The 23,099-nt window shown below is 42.1% G+C and overlaps 1 protein-coding gene across 1 annotated transcript; it reads right to left on the bottom strand.

Annotated features, from left to right (window-relative positions):
- Positions 1–6,979: 6,979 nt before the first annotated feature.
- On the bottom strand, positions 6,980–23,042 carry LOC115142343 (monocarboxylate transporter 2-like). Its single transcript, XM_065001905.1, has 5 exons — positions 22,955–23,042; positions 22,030–22,250; positions 19,535–19,678; positions 16,945–17,787; positions 6,980–8,400 (listed from the first exon to the last, which is right to left on the bottom strand). Exons 2-5 carry the CDS (start codon positions 22,244–22,246, stop codon positions 8,126–8,128), a joined length of 1,479 nt encoding a protein of 492 aa, XP_064857977.1. The 5' UTR covers positions 22,247–22,250; positions 22,955–23,042; the 3' UTR covers positions 6,980–8,125.
- Positions 23,043–23,099: the final 57 nt, after the last annotated feature.

Genomic DNA, 23,099 nt, shown 5'->3' with positions numbered 1-23,099 from the left:
ACCCCCTTGCGGTAATGTTTAAACTGGTCAATATTTATATTGTCTTCAATCATAGGAAATTCTTCTGTCCTACATTCAACTGAAAAAAGTGCCTCTCAAAAGGAATATATTCTGAATATATTAGCTAGCTCTGGTGTAAATTGTCACAAAGACGGTTCTGCCCACCCTCCCACTCTGTACTGTAAAGCAATCTAATCTGGCATTTCTTGCATGATGTCAAACCATACACATGAGGACACATTCTGACATTTAACAAAGCAGTTTGTCAAACCTAAGCTGCCTCTGATGAACCTCACTTTCATATGGTTAATAATACAAATACGCAGAGAACACTCCAATGGGAATCACACATTACCAAACATCCCATCTACAATACATAATGAATTCTCCCTGGGCTGCTTAGTGTGGAAATAGTACAGGCCTGACATTATACTCCAGGGTACAGGGATGTTCTCTCTAAACTAATAACTAGAACACGTCATCTCCAAAGACAGATAGACAGACAGACAGACAGAAGGTTTCCCCAGAGTTGTGTCAGTGTGCTATGCTTGATCCTACAACAGTAGCAGAAGCAAGATAAGCATACTGGTAGCCTCTGTTCTGCTTGCACAACATCTATGCCTATCTAATCTGTGAAGCTCAGAGAAACACAACCCATTCAATTTCTACTGCTGATAGATGGTGGTGCTCTTTGAGCCCTGAGGGACTAAATCTCACCACGGCCGACTGTGTTTCTTGTGCAAGCCAACTCTAAATTCATCAGATGGGCATTATCTTGTACACAGCATAGACCTGCATTACCAGGTGTCAAGGGTCAAGAAAAACATCCATTCAACTAACAGTATATCCATCTTATTTCATGTTAGGCTTTTCACCTGCTGTAGCAATTACACTTTCTTAACGAAGACGGTCTTTAATTTGACTATTGTATCTTAGTTCTTAACTATAATTGACATTCTACTGTGGTCTGCCATACCGTGTCACGTATTTTACATGCATGGATCACCATCTGAGGTCATTTTGATCCCAAGAAGAAACTATTGGAAAAAGCAAAACATCATTATACATTTAAATAATGTTATATGAAATAGAAAATAACCAAAACAGACTATTCATTTAGCAAAATTACAGTTAAATACAAATGTTTCCTTAAAAAAATGTGTTCAATCCACAAGTACTAAAAAGCAGATTTACCATCATTTGATTGGAATATCATAAAACATTTTAATATACATAATTTTATTGACAAAAAGTTATTTATCCATTGATCCTGAGAGACAATGACCACAACTATGGCTTAGTTTTATTTATTCACTTACCCTACAGTTAGCATCAGCATTACTGCTTGTGAAACAATGGGAGTGGTAGGACCTATTGCAGGAGGCTTTAAAAAGTTAGCCCAAATCCTCAAAGTCACTTCAAATCAAATGTTATAGCAACGGAAATACCATAACAAGTTGTACATGTAGAATATTGGACGATTTTATAGGAATTCTGGTATTAATATGCAATTCCATAGAATAACTATTTTTTGGCAAAATACACACCAATACAGTCATACGTCATTATACCCAGTTATAACTACAGTATATGCGAGCCCATTAGGTGCTCCATCTCTGCAGGTGATCTGTCTATCAGGCCATGATCACTCCAACACGTCCTCCTCCACCTTCTGAGGATATGTTTAACTTAACAGTACATCTCCAGAGAATATCTGGATTCAAATAAATACGCTTTTACATTTCTCCTAGAATAACTACTTTTTGGAGAAAACATACCAATACATCTCTCTGTGTACATTCAGAGTGTATCTAAGTTTTGTATTGCAGTTCTATCAAGTATTTAAACAATTAGCATATGTTGTATACCATTATCAGATTTATATATGCACAAAAATAAGGCCATTTTGGTTTTGTACACAGTCATTTGATACGTGGTACAGCTATATCTCTGCAGATGATCTGTCTATCTGGTCAAAATCTGTGACACAGGTACCCCTCCACCCTCTGGTGGTATGGATAACTTGCTATTATGTCTCCAGAGAAACATACAGTGCCTTGCGAAAGTATTCGGCCCCCTTGAACTTTGCGACCTTTTGCCACATTTCAGGCTTCAAACATAAAGATATAAAACTGTATTTTTTTGTGAAGAATCAACAACAAGTGGAACACAATCATGAAGTGGAACGACATTTATTGGATATTTCAAACCTTTTTAACAAATCAAAAACTGAAAAATTGGGCGTGCAAAATTATTCAGCCCCTTTACTTTTAGTGCAGCAAACTCTCTGCAGAAGTTCAGTGAGGATCTCTGAATGATCCAATGTTGACCTAAATGACTAATGATGATAAATACAATCCACCTGTGTGTAATCAAGTCTCCGTATAAATGCACCTGCACTGTGATAGTCTCAGAGGTCCGTTAAAAGCGCAGAGAGCATCATGAAGAACAAGGAACACACCAGGCAGGTCCGAGATACTGTTGTGAAGAAGTTTAAAGCCGGATTTGGATACAAAAAGATTTCCCAAGCTTTAAACATCCCAAGGAGCACTGTGCAAGCGATAATATTGAAATGGAAGGAGTATCAGACCACTGCAAATCTACCAAGACCTGGCCGTCCCTCTAAACTTTCAGCTCATACAAGGAGAAGACTGATCAGAGATGCAGCCAAGAGGCCCATGATCACTCTGGATGAACTGCAGAGATCTACAGCTGAGGTGGGAGACTCTGTCCATAGGACAACAATCAGTCATATATTGCACAAATCTGGCCTTTATGGAAGAGTGGCAAGAAGAAAGCCATTTCTTAAAGATATCCATAAAAAGTGTCGTTTAAAGTTTGCCACAAGCCACCTGGGAGACACACCAAACATGTGGAAGAAGGTGCTCTGGTCAGATGAAACCAAAATTGAACTTTTTGGCAACAATGCAAAATGTTATGTTTGGCGTAAAAGCAACACAGCTCATCACCCTGAACACACCATCCCCACTGTCAAACATGGTGGTGGCAGCATCATGGTTTGGGCCTGCTTGTCTTCAGCAGGGACAGGGAAGATGGTTAAAATTGATGGGAAGATGGATGGAGCCAAATACAGGACCATTCTGGAAGAAAATCTGATGGAGTGTGCAAAAGACCTGAGACTGGGACGGAGATTTGTCTTCCAACAAGACAATGATCCAAAACATAAAGCAAAATCTACAATGGAATGGTTCAAAAATAAACATATCCAGGTGTTAAAATGGCCAAGTCAAAGTCCAGACCTGAATCCAATCGAGAATCTGTGGAAAGAACTGAAAACTGCTGTTCACAAATGCTCTCCATCCAACCTCACTGAGCTCGAGCTGTTTTGCAAGGAGGAATGGGAAAAAAATTCAGTCTCTCGATGTGCAAAACTGATAGAGACATACCCCAAGCGACTTACAGCTGTAATCACAGCAAAAGGTGGCGCTACAAAGTATTAACTTAAGGGGGCTGAATAATTTTGCACGCCCAATTTTTCAGTTTTTGATTTGTTAAAAAAGTTTGAAATATCCAGTAAATGTCGTTCCACTTCATGATTGTGTCCCACTTGGTGTTGATTCTTCACAAAAAATACAGTTTTATATCTTTATGTTTGAAGCCTGAAATGTGGCAAAAGGTCGCAAAGTTCAAGGGGCCCGAATACTTTCGCAAGGCACTGTATATGAAAAGAAAGTTTTGTTCTGTTTACATTTTTAGTTTAGAACATACATTTTTTTTCAAAGTCTATATTGATACAGAAACACTAAAAAATGATTTAGAATTGTTAAGAACAAGTTTATTGACAAGGTCATGAAAATTTGAAGCAGAAAAAAAACACCTTTGGGCTATGATAGAAAATGTGTCTCTGGGGTTCAAATGACCCCAGTCGGTAGTATGAGGGTTAAAATGACCCCAGTCGGTAGTATGAGGGTTAAAATGACCCCGGTCGGTAGTATGAGGGTCAAAATGACCCCAGTCGGTAGTATGAGGGTTAAAATGACCCCGGTCGGTAGTATGAGGGTCAAAATGACCCCAGTCGGTAGTATGAGGGTTAAAATGACCCCGGTCGGTAGTATGAGGGTTAAAATGACCCCGGTCGGTAGTATGAGGGTCAAAATGACCCCAGTCGGTAGTATGAGGGTCAAAATGACCCCAGTCGGTAGTATGAGGGTCAAAATGACCCCAGTCGGTAGTATGAGGGTTAAAATGACCCCGGTCGGTAGTATGAGGGTTAAAATGACCCCAGTCGGTAGTATGAGGGTTAAAATGACACCGGTCGGTAGTATGAGGGTCAAAATGACCCCAGTCGGTAGTATGAGGGTTAAAATGACCCCGGTCAGTAGTATGAGGGTCAAAATGACCCCAGTCGGTAGTATGAGGGTTAAAATGACCCCGATCGGTAGTATGAGGGTCAAAATGACCCCAGTCGGTAGTATGAGGGATAAAATGACCCCAGTCGGTAGTATGAGGTTTAAAATTACCCCCGTCGGTAGTATGAGGGTTTAAAAAAAGTTTGTCAAACCTAAGCCACCTTTGATGAACCTCACTTTCATATGGTTAATAATACAAATACGCAGAGAACACTCCAATGGGAATCACACATTACCAAACATCCCATCTACAATACATAATGAATTCTCCCTGGGCTGCTTAGTGTGGAAATAGTACAGGCCTGACATTATACTCCAGGGTACAGGGATGTTCTCTCTAAACTAATAACTAGAACACGTCATCTCCAAAGACAGATAGACAGACAGACAGAAGGTTTCCCCAGAGTTGTGTCAGTGTGCTATGCTTGATCCTACAACAGTAGCAGAAGCAAGATAAGCATACTGGTAGCCTCTGTTCTGCTTGCACAACATCTATGCCTATCTAATCTGTGAAGCTCAGAGAAACACAACCCATTCAATTTCTACTGCTGATAGATGGTGGTGCTCTTTGAGCCCTGAGGGACTAAATCTCTCCATCTTACCACGGCCCTGACTGTGTTTCTTGTGCAAGCCAACTCTAAATTCAAACACAGTATAGACCTGCATTAGCAAGGTCAGGAAAAACACCCATTCAACGAACAGTATATCTATCTTTCTAGCTTTTCATCTGAGGTAAAAATGACACTATCGTAACAAAGAGTGAGTCTTTAATTTCCATATTGTATCTTAGTTCTTAACTATAACTGACATGTTCATGTGGCCTGCCAATCAGTGTCTTATATCCTAATTTCATAAGAGAAGCATGTACAGTACCAGTCAAATGTTTGGACACACTCAAGGATTTTTGTTTATTTTTTACTATTTTCTACATTGTATAATAATAATGAAATCATCAAAACTATGAAATAACACATATGGAATCAAGTAGTAACCAAATAAGTGTTAAACAAATCAAAAAATATTTTCTATTTGAGATTCTTCTAAGTAGCCACCCTTTGCTTTGATGACAGCTTTCATAGTTTTGACTTCTTCACTATTATTCCACAATGTAGAATCTGGATCTGAACCAGGGTGTCTGTAGTGACGCCTCTAGCACTGAGATACAGAGAGATAATCTGAGATACTGAGAGCCCCCCAAATACAGGTGTGTCAAGCTTGTAGCTTCATACCCAAGAAGACTTGAAGCTGTAAACGCTGGGGCTTCAAAGGGGCTTCAATTAAGTACTGAGTAAAGGGTCTGAATACTTATGTAAATGCAATATTTCAGTTTTAGATTTTTAATACATTTGCAAAAATGTAAAAAGAAAACTGTTTTTGCTTTGTCATAGGGTAAAACAATGTAATCCATTTTAGAATAAGGCTGTGAAGAAACAAAATGTGGAAAAAGTCTTGGGGTTTTCCGAATGCACTGTATGTTACATTTGGTATGGTTACATAAGAGAGATGGTTACTTAATGAATAAACAAATGTAGGGTGGTTGATCAGGGTGGATGGGTAGGCATATAACGTGAGTTTTTAGCAACTCAAACGTTGCGAGTATGAATCTTATCATGGACAACTTTAGCATTTTAGCTAATAAGCAACATTTCAACTACTTACTACTTTTTAGCTACTTTGCATGTTAAATAACCCTTCCCTTAACCTTAATCCTTTATTAACCTAACTCCTAAACTTAACTTTAACTCCTAGCCTAACCAATGTTAGCCAGCTATCTAGTGTTAGCCACCTAGCCAGAATTCGTAACATATCATACGTTTTGCAAATGGTAATTCATAACATATCATATGAAATGGGTGATGGACATCCACAAAGTTATACAGTACATAACATGTGAAACAAATCATACTAAATGGAGTGTCTCGGATTTATGTACAACATAATACAAAATGCTCTGAGACCAGCTTGTGTCAACATGACCTCAAAGTTCTGTGGAGAGGTTGGTCACTCAACCACCCCTGTGGACACACCAGAGACCAGGAAGTTGTTCTGAGGAAAAGCATAAAGGGACATTATGGGAACACACAGGGTGTAGATGGGGGTTGGGTAGGGGGTCAACAGGGTGGAGGAAGCGGGGTGAAATAAAATATAATAATAATAATAAGATCCTCAGCCTCAGCAACCATCCCCCGGGTCTCTGGGGCATCTACCACCTTGTCATGTCCCAGGACCTTGGGCTGGGTTCAGTGGGCTGGTGTGTGTTCTAACTTATTGGCATAGTGTTTCAGACTGCATGCGGCTCAGAGCGCTAGCCTGGAACATCGGGGCCTTGATTCATTAGCTAGTCACACCCTTAGAGCTGACATTTTCAAACTTGTTACACAGCGTTCCAATTGGCGTGAAAAATTGGACACAGCTACAAACAAACAGTCATGGCTGCATTGTAAATCTGTCTTTGACACCATGTTGACTGTCATTTTCCTCTTCCAATGTTAACATGCTGATAAGAAATAGAACACACAGACATGGTTTTGTCTTAGCTGAATTGTAATGGTAAAATTACAAGAAACAATAATCTTACCCATTTTAATAGCTACCTGAGTAGACACAGGTGAATGACACGGTATTCACATCTGGTGAATTGTAATTGATACAATTTCTTTATGAAATAATTATATGCAAATACTGAATGATAATGATGTCATTTATTGCTGAGCACTCTACTCAACAAACATATTTACTTCAAAAAGAGTTCTTCTACAGCATTTAAAAAAGTGAGTCCCATCAGTATCTTATAACAATAAACGCATCTTTCAAAAGACACTAATGCAAAGCTACAACCTATCTAGACATGAATTACATGGTTGTCATCATAGACTTCATAACAGCTGAAACTGTTTGTGCATTCATTCTATGATCTATATGTGAACATGTAAAAGCAGACATTTATTTTGGTCATATTCAAATATAAATGGATCCTGAGCAAGAATATAAAATGACATCATTATGTCTGTAACAGTGCATGTAGAAACATGTGTCATTCTTCATTCACTCATTGGAACATCAATACAGGTGGAAGAGTCAAATGTTCATGACTTAAATATTACATCGTCAGCATGTACGTGACACACATCTCAACTGCTAACATGTGTTCAGTTTCATGATTGATATAACATATGAATTTAACTGTCAAAATTCACAGAATAACACTCAATATAAATGTAAATATCATTTGTAGGTGGTTTTAACTTATACGGTATACCTAGGGCCAGGAGAATTTACTGAGCACAAAAGACAAAATGGATACTAGCTGGAACTGCGATACTAGTGGGGAGTGGCACACCTGCAGCTCAAATAAATAAATAAAGGCCCAGAAAGGATTACACTGCTATTTGATCTCATACAGTCAGAAGTACTTCTTTCCAAACAGCCTTTGTCAGCATGGGGGAAAAACTGCTACATGGAGAAAAACAGCATAAGAGTAAAAACTTCAGGAGTGTCCCCCTCCAAAGTTAGTAGTAGTGTGTGTGTGTGTGTGTGTGTGTGTGTGTGTGTGTGTGTGTGTGTGTGTGTGTGTGTGTGTGTGTGTGTGTGTGTGTGTGTGTGTGTGTGTGTGTGTGTGTGTGTGAGGGTGGACTATATACAGTATTGGGTAGGCCTATATACTGATATACTGGCATCAATATATGAGAGTGTACTTGTAAACAGTGGTATCATGCATGGCTTAATTTAGTCTCTTCCGCTTCTGATTCGTCTCCCTAGGGGATTTGTTGCTTCTTAGCCTCCTTCCCTGCCTCTCCTTGCTCCTCTGAGGAGGGCTCTCCCCTCTCCCTCAGCCCCAGGCCCTGCTCCTGGTCCTGCTCCTGGCTCTCACAGCCCTCCTCTACCTGTCCCTCCTCCTGCCTCCTCTCCCGCTCCAGCATCCTGTAGTTGTAGACATTCATAACAAAGAGGAAGAGTCCTGCGAACACCATCACCGCTCCACACATGAGGTACAGGTACTTGTAGTCACCAAAGGTGTCCACCAAGGCTCCTGAAGGGGAGGAGAGGGGAGATGTTACTGAAGGTTACATAAAGTAGCTACGTTTTCCCCCCTATCAGATAAAAAGTTCAGTTATAGGAAGGATAGTTAGACAAGATGCCCACAAAATCCCCCCTGCTTATAGTATATTCCTATCAACAGTTTGTTATGGGTTAAGGTAAGCCTTTCCCCATCTCTCTCCACGAGGTGAATCAGGAGGTGTAACATGGGTATGGTTTAGATGTGCTTTTCAAACTCTGTTCTGTAGAGAAGAAGATCCTACTGGAGACATGACATGGAGCCATTACACCTGACCTTGCTTGCCACGGCTCTCTGGGGAGGCAATTTTGGCTGCTGCACCAGAACAAATCAGGAGTGTGGCCATGTCGATTCTGAAAACGATCAAAATCTAGCCCGCTTCAGAGGAAAAGTGACAAATGGAGTTTATATCAGATTGGAGCCATAAGCTTCTTGAACCTCCCCCTGGATCGATCGGCAGTCCTCCCCAACTCACTCAGCCTCCACAGTGAACATCTAATCAACTGTCTGTCCATCCGTCTGTGCATACTGTATATCAATTTGCAGGATCATGCAAGTCAGATGTTTGTAGGAACCACTAAATTGATGAAGGGAAGATCAACTGTGACAACAGTGTACTTTCCCAAGCTATTGTGTGCTCAGTTGAAGGTCATTGACTAATTCATTCACAATGCACAACTTTAGAAAGTATAAGACAAGAGCTTGGAACTAGAAGGTTCTATCTATAAAAAGAGGATTCTGAGATAATTGGCTTTAAAGTTCCGAACCCTCATTGGTTTGAATGGTTTCAGCTATTTTTATATTGTATTCTTTCAAACTTAACAACATGAATTATATAGGTAGAGAATATAAAACAGAACAAGGCTATGTCAATAATAAAATTTTTATAAAAATGCAAGAAACGTATAGTTCCAAGCACTCGAACACCCACAGCAGAGCGACACTACATGATTTAACCACACCCCTTTTATGTATCTTATGTAACGTCGCCTTGTTTATGCAATGAGACAGGGCCTTTGATTGCTCTCTATATTTCAAACTTATATTGAGGTGTTTATCTGTAATGGACTCATTTCCCGCAAACATCAGTAACTAATGGTCAATTACCGAGTCTGGCGTTATTGAATCATCTGGGAGACACAATCAACACAACACCCCACTATACATAAACACAGAGTTAGGTTGTTAAATAGAAGGGCAGTTTTCAGGTTAGGTAAACCAATTAAAAGACAGGTCTTAATGAGTCAATTTTCAATTAAGTTGATGATGGGGGCATGAGTTTGTCTCTCTCACTCTGTGTGTGTGTGTGTGTGTGTGTCTGTGTGTGTGTGTGTGTGTAGGTCACTTTGCCCGTGGTCCAGTACAAAGCAGCAACAGGGACATGGTCTGATTAATGGCGTTCTATCCTGTGGGTGTGTGCAGATGACCATCACCCTCATTAAGGCAACTCTTGATTGGCTGAATGGTAATTAAGTCCATCTGGCAGAGTCACCTCTTTTTTAAATGTATTCATAGCTTCATTATGGTCCAGGTACGGGCCTCTAATGAGTGAAGTCTGAACTGAGATTCATTAAACACCGAAAGCAAAAGGCTAATTACACCAATTACCTCACTTTCTCCTAATTAGGCTGACCCCCAGGTTTGGGAGGAGGCATGGCGCGGCATGACGAGGCTGGCTGTAATGAGGAGACTTGTAAAGGGAAATGTAGAGACTCTGCCCTCTGGAGAATAACGCTCAACGTGCAGGGAGGCGCTTATTTACCCCCATTAAATGAGCGCCTCAGAACAGGGTCGCACAAAACAACCAGGAGGACTATACATTTACACATCATTAAAACTCTGCAGAGGAGAGAGAAGCATAGGAATGCCAACAAACGTGATCCTACTTCTACCAGACAGACTAGACAGACAACCAGTTTGTATGGAGAAGAGAAGTGTGTCCTGACAGAGCCCGTTCTCCCTCCTTTTTCACTCCACCGTTTGTGTCTGTCTGCCATTTCAGAGACTGTGAAATGAGATGGGCTCTAGCAGCACTCTGAGGAGAACATTTGTATTCTGTCAGAGAAAGCCCACAGGTGGTTCAAAGACTAAGCAAGTTGACTTCCATGGAAATGTGTTATTTAACAGCTTGGGCTGAGCAGAGAATGTTAGCATTGTTAGTTCTCCTCTGTGCCAAATAAGACCAAAATGAAAGTGGGCTGTAGGAGACAGAGTTTTCAAAATGTGTGCTATCCCTAGTAATCTCAGGGAAATATGGGCGGGAAACATAACCTTTTTGATTACACACTCTAAAAAGCATGAAAGGAAAAAGGTCCTCTAAAACTCACTGCTTGTGGTTTACAAAAAGAAGACCCGTCTTGGAATAACCTTGCACAATGACTCCTGATGTTCATTTCATCAGTAGTAAGCTATTATTGGGAAAGGTCTTTCTCATCTTAAACCTTAGATTTTGAGAGAGATTTATGCCATGGTAAAGTGTACCAGAGTGTGCACGCTAATTAGGATTTGGGGTTAGGGTCAATGATTTGACTAGTATTATCAGCTAATCAAATGAAGTTGGTAACATCACAATGGTCAAAGTTTTCCGTAACTGAAACTCTCTAAGCTTGTGATTTTGCTACCTGACAACTTTACGGTTTTCACTTTTTAATTACCGTTCATATATTTATTTATTTTTTCCTCAACTTTTTCACTCCGGACGCTTTATCTGGACACGATTCGTCAGGACCTCCAACAGCCGAAGCTAAGTAGTAACATTAACATGATGCCTTCTAATTGCAGTCGCTGTACTCGCCTTATGGCGAGGATAGCTGTGCTACAAGCCCAGCTTCAGACGCAATCGTTAGGCAAGGGTAATTTCAGTGTAGGAAAGGATGAAACAGCTTCTGTGCCACCAGTAAGTACAGATAGTAGTATAAATTCCATCGCACAGTCCCTGCAGCCGGACAACTTTCTCACGGTTTCTGGAAGGAAATGCTGTAGGAACGCTCAACCGGTGTCGCTCATTCAGCCGACAGAAACTTTCAACCGGTTTTCCCCATTAAGCAGCGGGTGGGAGTCAGAGGCCGAGTCTTCTCTGGTCTCTACTCCTCCCGTTACGGGGTCTGAGACGCCGAAGCTTCCCACCATTAGCTCTGACAAATTGAAAACTCTAGTCATTGGCGACTCCATTACCCGCAGTATTAGACTTAAAACGAATCATCCAGCGATCATACACTGTTTACCAGGGGGCAGGGCTACCGACGTTAAGGCTAATCTGAAGATGGTGCTGGCTAAAGCTAAAACTGGCGAGTGTAGAGAGTATAGAGATATTGTTATCCACGTCGGCACCAACGATGTTAGGATGAAACAGGCAGAGGTCACCAAGCGCAACATAGCTTCTGCGTGCATATCAGCTAGAAAGATGTGTCGGCATCGAGTAATTGTCTCTGGCCCCCTCCCAGTTAGGGGGAGTGATGAGCTCTACAGCAGAGTCTCACAACTCAATCGCTGGTTGAAAACTGTTTTCTGCCCCTCCCAAAAGATAGAATTTGTAGATAATTGGCCCTCTTTCTGGGACTCACCCACAAACAGGACCAAGCCTGACCTGCTGAGGAGTGACGGACTCCATCCTAGCTGGAGGGGTGCTCTCATCTTATCTACCAACATAGACAGGGCTCTAACTCCTCTAGCTCCACAATGAAATAGGGTGCAGGCCAGGCAGCAGGCTGTTAGCCAGCCTGCCAGCATAGTGGAGTCTGCCACTAGCACAGTCAGTGTAGTCAGCTCAGCTATCACCATTGAGACCGTGTCTGTGCCTCGACCTAGGTTGGGCAAAACTAAACATGGCGGTGTTCGCCTTAGCAATCTCACTAGGATAAAGACCACCTCCATTCCTGTCATTACTGAAAGAGATCATGATACCTCACATCTCAAAATAGGGCTACTTAATGTTAGATCCCTTACTTCAAAGGCAATTATAGTCAATGAACTAATCACTGATCATAATCTTGATGTGATTGGCCTGACTGAAACATGGCTTAAGCCTGATGAATTTACTGTTTTAAATGAGGCCTCACCTCCTGGCTACACTAGTGACCATATCCCCCGTGCATCCCGCAAAGGCGGAGGTGTTGCTAACATTTACGATAGCAAATTTCAATTTACAAAAAAAAAAAATGACGTTTTCGTCTTTTGAGCTTCTAGTCATGAAATCTATGCAGCCTACTCAATCACTTTATATAGCTACTGTTTACAGGCCTCCTGGGCCATATACAGCGTTTCTCACTGAGTTCCCTGAATTCCTATCGGACCTTGTAGTCATAGCAGATAATATTCTAATCTTTGGTGACTTTAATATTCACTTGGAAAAGTCCACAGACCAACTCCAAAAGGCTTTCGGAGCCATCATCGACTCAGTGGGTTTTGTCCAACATGTCTCTGGACCCACTCACTGTCACAGTCATACGCTGGACCTAGTTTTGTCCCATGGAATAAATGTTGTTGATCTTAATGTTTTTCCTCATAATCCTGGACTATCGGACCACCATTTTATTACGTTTGCAATTGCAACAAATAATCTGCTCAGACCCCAACCAAGGAACATCAAAAGTCGTGCTATAAATTCACAGACAACACAAAGATTCCTTGATGTCCTTCCAGATTCCCTCTGTCTACCCAAGGACGCCAGAGGACAAAAATCAGTTAACCACCTAACTGAGGATCTCAATTTAACCTTGCGCAATACCCTAGATGCAGTTTCACCCCTAAAAACTAAAAACATTTCTCATAAGAAACTAGCTCCCTGGTACACAGAAAATACCCGAGCTCTGAAGCAAGCTTCCAGAAAATTGGAACGGAAATGGCGCCACACCAAACTGGAAGTCTTCCGACTAGCTTGGAAAGACGGTACCGTGCAGTACCGAAGAGCCCTTACTGCTGCTCGATCATCCTATTTTTCTAACTTAATTGAGGAAAATAAGAACAACCCGAAATTCCTTTTTCATACTGTCGCAAAGCTAACTAAAAAGCAGCATTCCCCAAGAGAGGATGACTTTCACTTTAGCAGTGATAAATTCATGAACTTCTTTGAGGAAAAGATTATGATTTTTAGAAAGCAAATTACAGACTCCTCTTTAAATCTGCGTATTCCTCCAAACCTCAGTTGTCCTGAGTCTGCACAACTCTGCCAGGACCTAGGATCAAGAGAGACGCTCAAGTGTTTTAGTACTATATCTCTTGACACAATGATGAAAATAATCATGGCCTCTAAACCTTCAAGCTGCATACTAGACCATATTCCAACTAAACTACTGAAAGAGCTGCTTCCTGTGCTTGGCCCTCCTATGTTGAACATAATAAACGGCTCTCTATCCACCGGATGTGTACCAAACTCACTAAAAGTGGCAGTAATAAAGCCTCTCTTGAAAAAGCAAAACCTTGACCCAGAAAATATAAAAAACTATCGGCCTATATCGAATCTTCCATTCCTCTCAAAATTTTTAGAGAAGGCTGTTGCGCAGCAACTCACTGCCTTCCTGAAGACAAACAATGTATACAAAATGCTTCAGTCTGGTTTTAGACCCCATCATAGCACTGAGACGGCACTTGTGGAGGTGGCAAATGACATTTTAATGGCATCGGACCGAGGCTCTGCATCTGTCCTCGTGCTCCTAGACCTTAGTGCTGCTTTTGATACCATCGATCACCACATTCTTTTGGAGAGATTGGAAACCCAAATTGGTCTACACGGACATGTTCTGGCCTGGTTTAGATCTTATCTGTCGGAAAGATATCAGTTTGTCTCTGTGAATGGTTTGTCCTCTGACAAATCAACTGTAAATTTCGGTGTTCCTCAAGGTTCCGTTTTAGGACCACTATTGTTTTCACTATATATTTTACCTCTTGGGGATGTTATTCGAAAACATAATGTTAACTTTCACTGCTATGCGAATGACACACAGCTGTACATTTCAATGAAACATGGTGAAGCCCCAAAATTGCCCTCGCTAGAAGCATGTGTTTCAGACATAAGGAAGTGGATGGCTGCAAACTTTCTACTATTAAACTCGGACAAAACAGAGATGCTTGTTCTAGGTCCCAAGAAACAAAGAGATCTTCTGTTGAATCTGACAATTAATCTTAATGGTTGTACAGTCGTCTCAAATAAAACTGTGAAGGACCTCGGCGTTACTCTGGACCCTGATCTCTCTTTTGAAGAACATATCAAGACCATTTCGAGGACAGCTTTTTTCCATCTACGTAACATTGCAAAAATCAGAAACTTTCTGTCCAAAAATGATGCAGAAAAATTAATCCATGCTTTTGTCACTTCTAGGTTAGACTACTGCAATGCTCTACTTTCCGCTACCCGGATAAAGCACTAAATAAACTTCAGTTAGTGCTAAATACGGCTGCTAGAATCCTGACTGGCTGCTGAATCCAAAACATTTGATGATATTACTCCAGTGCTAGCCTCTCTACACTGGCTTCCTGTCAAAGCAAGGGCTGATTTCAAGGTTTTACTGCTAACCTACAAAGCATTACAGGGCTTGCTCCTACCTATCTCTCTGATTTGGTCCTGCCGTACATACCTACACGTACGCTACGGTCACAAGACGCAGGCCTCCTAATTGTCCCTAGAATTTCTAAGCAAACAGCTGGAGGTAGGGCTTTCTCCTATAGAGCTCCATTTTTATGGAACGGTCTGCCTACCCATGTCAGAGACGCAAACTCGGTCTCAACCTTTAAGTCTTTACTGAAGACTCATCTCTTTAGTGGGTCATATGATTGAGTGTAGTCTGGCCCAGGAGTGGGAAGGTGAACGGAAAGGCTCTGGAGCAACGAACCGCCCTTGCTGTCTCTGCCTGGCCGGTTCCCCTCTTTCCACTGGGATTCTCTGCCTCTAACCCTATTACAGGGGCTGAGTCACTGGCTTACTGGGGCTCTCTCATGCCGTCCCTGGAAGGGGTGTGTCACCTGAGTGGGTTGATTCACTGTTGTGGTCATCCTGTCTGGGTTGGCGCCCCCCTTGGGTTGTGCCGTGGCGGAGATCTTTGTGGGCTATACTCAGCCTTGTCTCAGGATGGTAAGTTGGTGGTTGAAGATATCCCTCTAGTGGTGTGGGGGCTGTGCTTTGGCAAAGTGGGTGGGGTTATATCCTTCCTGTTTGGCCCTGTCCGGGGGTGTCCTCGGATGGGGCCACAGTGTCTCCTGACCCCTCCTGTCTCAGCCTCCAGTATTTATGCTGCAGTAGTTTATGTGTCGGGGGGCTAGGGTCAGTTTGTTATATCTGGAGTACTTCTCCTGTCCTATTCGGTGTCCTGTGTGAATCTAAGTGTGCGTTCTCTAATTCTCTCCTTCTCTCTTTCTTTCTCTCTCTCGGAGGACCTGAGCCCTAGGACCATGCCCCAGGACTACCTGACATGATGACTCCTTGCTGTCCCCAGTCCACCTGTCCATGCTGCTGCTCCAGTTTCAACTGTTCTGCCTTAATATTATTTGACCATGCTGGTCATTTATGAACATTTGAACATCTTGGCCATGTTCTGTTATAATCTCCACCCGGCACAGCCAGAAGAGGACTGGCCACCCCACATAGCCTGGTTCCTCTCTAGGTTTCTTCCTAGGTTTTGGCCTTTCTAGGGAGTTTTTCCTAGCCACCGTGCTTCTACACCTGCATTGCTTGCTGTTTGGGGTTTTAGGCTGGGTTTCTGTACAGCACTTTGAGATATCAGCTGATGTACGAAGGGCTATATAAATACATTTGATTTGATTTGATTTGTTTGCAGCCAGTGGCAGTAGGTCTATTCTAGACCGAGGGGACCCGGTAAAGAGAGAAGGGGAAAATAGACTAAGAGAAAGAGTCGCAGAGAGACCTTCATTACCCTTACTTACGGCTTCTTAGCTCCGAAAAATGTTCCATCATTTGTGTGGAGGACGAATCCTCTAGCGGGCGTGCCCTGAAAGCCAGAGCGGCCCGGGCTTATTTACAACAGTAAAAAACCGTGACCAATTACTGCTTTTCTCTGGGCAGGCCGTGCGCTCCAGGCCGCCCTGCTCACCGATGATAATCCAATTCTACTGGAATGTCTTACAATAATGACACCCTGGAAAGTAGTTGGGCTCCACTCCGGCACCATGCAGCATGCAGCACACGGCCGTGACCGAGGAGCAGAGTGAGAGAGAGGGGAACAACTGACTGGTGGGTTTTCTCTGCTCCAAATCCATTTTCTGCTTTATTTACCGAAGTTATTCTAAAGAAGGACTTTTCCTATACTCTGACAATAAAGGTTCTCTCAAGTGCATGCGTAACACTGGGATACTGTCAGCCATGTATTAAATGACCATGGAGAGGTGGTCTTGGGGTAAATGGAGGGAGAGTGTTTGTTGACTAAAGGGAAAATAGTGCTTGTCCTTTGTCAATAGGGAGTACGTTTGTCTAAAGGTGTCATAGCATTAGTTGTCTAAGAGCTGTATGGTTGTGTATTAACTTTAGAGAGAGCGGGAATGTGGGCTGTGTGCAGCGTGAAGGCTTACCTCCAATAGGTGGTCCCAGGAGTACGGGGCAGCACTCTATGATGGTGGCCAGTCCCACTGCACTGGAGAACCGCTGAGGCCCCACCAGGTCCATGAGCGTCTCAAACAGCAGGGCACACACCATTCCAAATGCTATGCCAAAGAACACTGAGTAGGCCGCCAGCCCCCCATACCCACTGGCCAAGGGACACAGCAGGTGGCATAAACCATTATAGATGATAGCAAAGCTGAAGAAGTACTGTATCCTGGGCCTGATCCACTTAGTGTTAGCCATCAGCCCTGTCAACGGCCTGGCAAACATGTCTACGAAGCCCATGATGGACAAGAGGAAGGCAGAGGAATACTCGTCGAAGCCATGGCTCAGAGCGTAAGGGGCCAGGAACACTACAGGGGCGAAGAAACCAAAGAACATCACCGCGTTCCCTACGATGTAGATCAGAAAGCCCCTGTGTTTGAAGAGCGAGAGGTCCAGAAACTTGTTGACGTTTTCCAAACAGCCTTTCTCCAACTGTGTGTTGTGTCCATTCACCTGGGCCTCAGACCGGTCAGTGGGAGGTTTCCTTGGGGTTCCGTTTGTCTGCGTGAGTTGGCCTCCAGTTGGCTTTGGACAAATGGGCCTCATGAGAGAGCCGGCAACACAGCAGTTGAGCAGCAGAGCTCCCAGGATGAAGAAACTGCCCCTCCAGCCAAATTGGTTAAACAGGAACTGGTTGATAGGTGCTAAGGTACAGAGGAAGACTGGACTTCCTGCCATGGCCAGCCCATTAGCTAACGGCCTCTTGACCTGGAAGTACTTCCCAATGATGGTGACGGATGGCTGGAGGTTAAAAGAAAGACCAAATCCTGCGGGAATACAAGAGAGGAGAGCAGTCACATTCACAAGTTCCATTTTCAGAGGCTAAAACCTTGACATAAATGCCTGGTACTGCAGGATTAAATTAAGACCAATTCTACTTTGTGCACATTAAGGTTCCATCTCATTGAACATTGCCTACTAAAATCTCATTAAGGAAAGCAGGAATAATTTCAGAAATGATTTCTCCATTTAAATGGAAATAAATTACAGGCTCCGGGTAGTCCATTCACTACCACCTCCTTTCCCAAAAATCCAATTTAGTAGCATTTCAGCCTGTAAATGAGCATCTTATTCTCTAAATGAGTCTTCACTTTAAGATGTAGAGCTTCAGGTAGTGACCTCGAATGACCCATTCCATCATTCTAACATTTGCTAAATGTCTTCTGCTCACAATTCCACACTAATGCCCACTGAGCTACACAATTTCCAAAGCATTATTTTACGAAATATACAGATAAAAAAATAGTTCTTAGTATGCATTCTTCCTGGATTAAAATGTCATAATGCCAACACAGATTTTGATTCGTTTTCACCTCCAATTATGGCTGTCTCAACTTGATTGAATTTGGAGGCTCATTAAAGTACACTGATTAGAAATGAATACTCATTTGATTTATTATTTGTCTCTTTTAGAAGGTACAAACTAAGAAAATCACTTCCATTTAAATGGTAGCTGCATTTACAAGGAGTTCTGTATCTCAACTACCATCAAAACTCACCGGGTGTTTGTGGCAGCTTTCAACAGACTGGTAAGATGTATGTGCGAAAGGGATGTGTGTGTTAGCCTAGCTAGCTCATCTCACCGGACCAGGGCAGAGGGGATGCAGAGAGATTAGAACACAACACAAGGCCCTATATCTATAGCCACCTCCTCCCTCTATTCATCTTCCAGGCCTGCGGGCCTGGCGCTGGCTAATGAGTCTCGCTGGGTGGCAGTGACTCCCGTGAGAGGACCAGGACTGAAGCCTACGGGAAAGAACAGGGGTCCTGGTAGACCATACTCTCTGGAAACCGGAATGACACCGTCTTAATTACACCTGCGCTGTCCTCACAGTGCTCCGGCCCAAGCCCAGAGGCTGAGAGACTCCCTGGGCCCAGGCGGCAGGGTAGCCTAGTGGTTAGAGCGTTGGACTAGTAACCGAAAGTTTGCAAGTTCAAATCCCCAAGCTGACAAGGTACAAATCTGTCGCTCTGCCCCTGAACAAGCAGTTAACCCACTGTTCCTAGGCCGTCATTGACGGCCTAGTTAAATAAAGGTAAAAAAAATAAAAGACAGACTGTATGCCAGGGAGACCTGGCCACCCAGGGAGGATACATACTCCTAAAGGAGCACCACCAGGGCTGGTTGAGAGATGGGAGAGGGTTGGTCTAGCGGTGGGATAAACAAGTCTCCCTGTCAGGAGACTACTTCACATACACAACATCCAGCCATTGTGCCAGATGTCTTTCCTGAAGAAAACTATGAGGCCTATATCTAAAGTTGTGTTTTATGTATAATGAATCCACTACAGTATCTTCAATAGAACCAATAATTAAATTGCTTAGGTTTTCACATTTAGAGCATATAGTAAGCTTATGGATTAGGCCTACAAAAACTATTAGTATCTCTCATTAGTCAACTTTAATGGCATTAAAAACAAGTGATTTCTGTTTCTGTTGGCCCACACATAATATACACATCAATCGCAAAACAAGCCATGTCAATCAAATGTATGGTATGAGTGGGTACCATACCTCCAACGACTCCTACGGATATGTACAAATGCGTAATGGTATTGCCAAAAGAAGCAGTTACCATACCAATGCCACATATCACTCCACCAGCTATGACCACAGGCCGGCTTCCATAGCGATTGACCAGAATACTGCTGATAGGTCCTGCAAAAAAAAAAGTGAAAGAGGAGAGATGAAAAGGGGAGAGAAAGTATTCGTCTTAGGTTCATGCAGCATTGAGATAATAGATAGGCAGTTGACATCGGACCGATAGATCCCTCCCGAAACCTAACCCTTGATCTTACGTTACCCCTAATGCACTGCTGTTCAAATATCCACACAAAGTAACTTATGTCGGGCGTGAATAGATGGCTGATGCTCTAAATAGTTATCTTACCTACATAAGCAAAGCAGACCAGTGCCTAATTTGCACGTCTCCTGATAATGTTCCCACAAAAAAAGTGTGATCAATCATTAAATAGCCGTCTATATTCTGTCTCTCTTTATCCTTCATTCATAACCCTGCCACAGAGAATACGTACAACAGTCCTTTAGCATCACACAACCTAACACCCACTTCTGTTCCCTGCTAAAACCAGAAGATTTAAATAGTCACTGAATCATTCCCTTCAGCATCAATCAAAACAATATGTAGGCTGACACGAATATTGAAATCTCAACATGCTGACTTTCTAGTCAGTGCTGGAATGATACTGCAAGGCGGGTGATAATTGAACATTCCTAGTAAACAATAAGAAGATTACAGTTTTGGCATACAGCTGAATCCATTGTCCAAAATTGATTTCATACATTAAAAAACACATCTTAAATCGTTCTACATTGATCAGGACTTATGCACATCAAAAGGACGTTTAAATGTGATAAAACAAATCATTTCCCTCGTCAGTTAGACATTCTGACAATGACCTTGGTGTTATACTTAATATAAAAGCAGCAGTACACTGCACATCTACAGAGTTACTCTTTCTCCATATCTAGTCTTTTATCCTTTTTTATCAATGTAAAATGCTATGTTTAGTCATTACAGCGTAAACATCGTTTGTTTTATTACTACAGCTGAATCGAAAGATAAAAAGATGCACTTTTATATGTACCTATCTACAAGATACAGAAGAAATCTCTGGATTAGCTATTACATCAAATAAATTCATCCTAGCAGTGACCTTAGCTATTGCTTGATCAGATTCATTCAGCCTAGCAAACCCTGTGTGGATATATAGACTAGGTGTACATACAGACCGTGTCCTCCTAGTGACTGTGTCACTTTGGGGTGGCATCCCAGACATCATCACAATTTCCTCACCCATTAGAACCTTATCACTCTGGCTCCCTAAGTCATAGGTCCCCTGAAATGCTGTCACGTTCGTCCCATAGGGACTTGTTGTGAGGCCCAAATGTACTGAACCCATGTCTGATATATTCCCCCTGTCTTTTTCCCACTGTGTGACATTGCAAAAGCAGAGTCAAGGACAATATGATAAAGACATGTGCCTCTGCCACTGTGCGTGGGAATATTTCACAGGATTCTCTATGCTGGTGAATGCAGGTGAGTCAGGCGCCCTGTCGTCTTTTAACCTTGCAGCCACTGATGGATTTACCTCCAACTTCAATTGGATCATTCTATTATAATATCTCAGTGTCATCTAATGAGTCATTGAAGGTGCATTATAAAATATCCTTACACTTGAGCCACAGACTGACAATAATGAATATACAAATGTTCATGCAAACAGAGCACGGATAGACAAAATAAATAACATTTGCAACTGACAGTGCAGACATTTGTGACCTGGATCACTCCATGATGGCCTACTGAACGTGCCCCAGGGTGAATCACCTGCCGCTGCACGTCCCCAATGATAAGTGAAAGAGTGGGTTTGTTTAAACATCCAAATTTGTGTCAGATGCAAAAGCACATGAACAACCCATTTCTAACCCTTCCATATGAAGCCTAACAATAGGCAGCAAGACGCAGCCACTGGTTTAGCAGTTCGTTTTACTCAATACATTTTATTTACAGGTTTCCAAGAAAGAGGTTTCTGTCAAAGATCATTATACTAAAGTAAGGGGTAACAAGGTGTTTATTCTATCAACATGATTAAGTAAGTTAGGTTACTTACAATTGCTTGTCTTTCATCTTAAATAGCCTACTACAGTATTTTCTTCAACTAGTAAACTTACTAAATAAACTACAAACAGATGTTATTATCCCTGAATAATATATATGATTTTAGAGGAGACAACTGCACAAAGACTTTACTTTTTAGGCATTCATAATAATTTGAACATAGCAATACTTATTACTCTTGATCAGTTACAGCTATTACAATGAGTCGTCACATGGAAGATATAGGCCTACATTTTAGGGATGAAAAAACAAGCAACTGCAACGCTCCATAGAAGCCATGCATCCCTTAATACATAATCTGTGCATTGTGGTCATAATTGACTCAATGCTGACTGGGAGCTGCTTGGCTACATGCATGTCTACTCACCACCGGCATACATTGCTGCCAGCATGATGGAAGAAATCCATGCAATCTGGCTGTAGGAGGCACCGAAGATCAGCTGGATGTCTTTGAAGAAGACAGTGAGGGCTTTGGGGAAGGCATACGAGAAGCCGATAGAGATGAAGGCCCCAAACACCACGGCCCAGCCCCAGCCCCCGTCCGGAGGGGTGTCCCGCAGAATAGATGCTGGTGCAGGGGACATGTTTCTGTTGATAGAGGGGAGGAGGATGATGATCTAAGTGTTTCATGAAAGCAAAAACATAATGCTGAATGTACCTTTTTTTAGAAAGCAGATGAATCACCACAGAGAGCAGTCAATCAAATCATCACTTCATTTACCCAAACCAATTGTTCGACTCAGGGTGTCAGGACTGTGTCATATATTTTGTTGACATTAAATAAGACCTAAATACGAGTTTATCAAGAAATGTCCTCTGTAGTGGACACCCGGATGCCGCAACTTTGTTTTTCATCTACTGTACCCATTGACTGAAATATAAATGTTGCCATATTTACACCATAATGACCACTAAAGAGGCCAATTTTGCACTTACAATAAAATAAAATAATTGTTATACCTCCAACTTATATTATGTGAAAAAAATCCCAAACGAGTTTTTTTCGTGTCTCAGGGGGATATGGAAGTTGCATCAGTCTACCTGATGAGACGCAAAACCGCAGCACGTAAACGAACGAGGGCACTTTAGTTTAGGTTCTAAGAATGTAATTTCAGAAGTAGCCTAATGATGATTTGTGCTACCCTCAGCAAACGAAGACTCAAATGTGGTTTGTACACGTGGATATCCGACTTGGAATACATACACACAACAGAAAGTTGAAGCGCGTCAAAATATTTTACATTGTCTATTGTCTATTTACATTGTCTATTGTCTAAATTAAACGATCTTACCTTGGTGACGAACAGCGCAGAACTTAAACTCCCAGTTCAAGCACAACGTTTCTGAAACATCGATTTGATTTTTCAGTCGACTTTAGACATGTGTACCTCATTTGCCCCTATTGGTTCATTGAATTATAACGGTGACTGTCTTCTA

The sequence above is a fragment of the Oncorhynchus nerka genome, linkage group LG15, assembly GCF_034236695.1.
Source record: "Oncorhynchus nerka isolate Pitt River linkage group LG15, Oner_Uvic_2.0, whole genome shotgun sequence".
NCBI classification, from domain to species: Eukaryota; Metazoa; Chordata; class Actinopteri; order Salmoniformes; family Salmonidae; genus Oncorhynchus; species Oncorhynchus nerka.
This window is presented reverse-complemented; position numbering and strand designations above follow the sequence as displayed.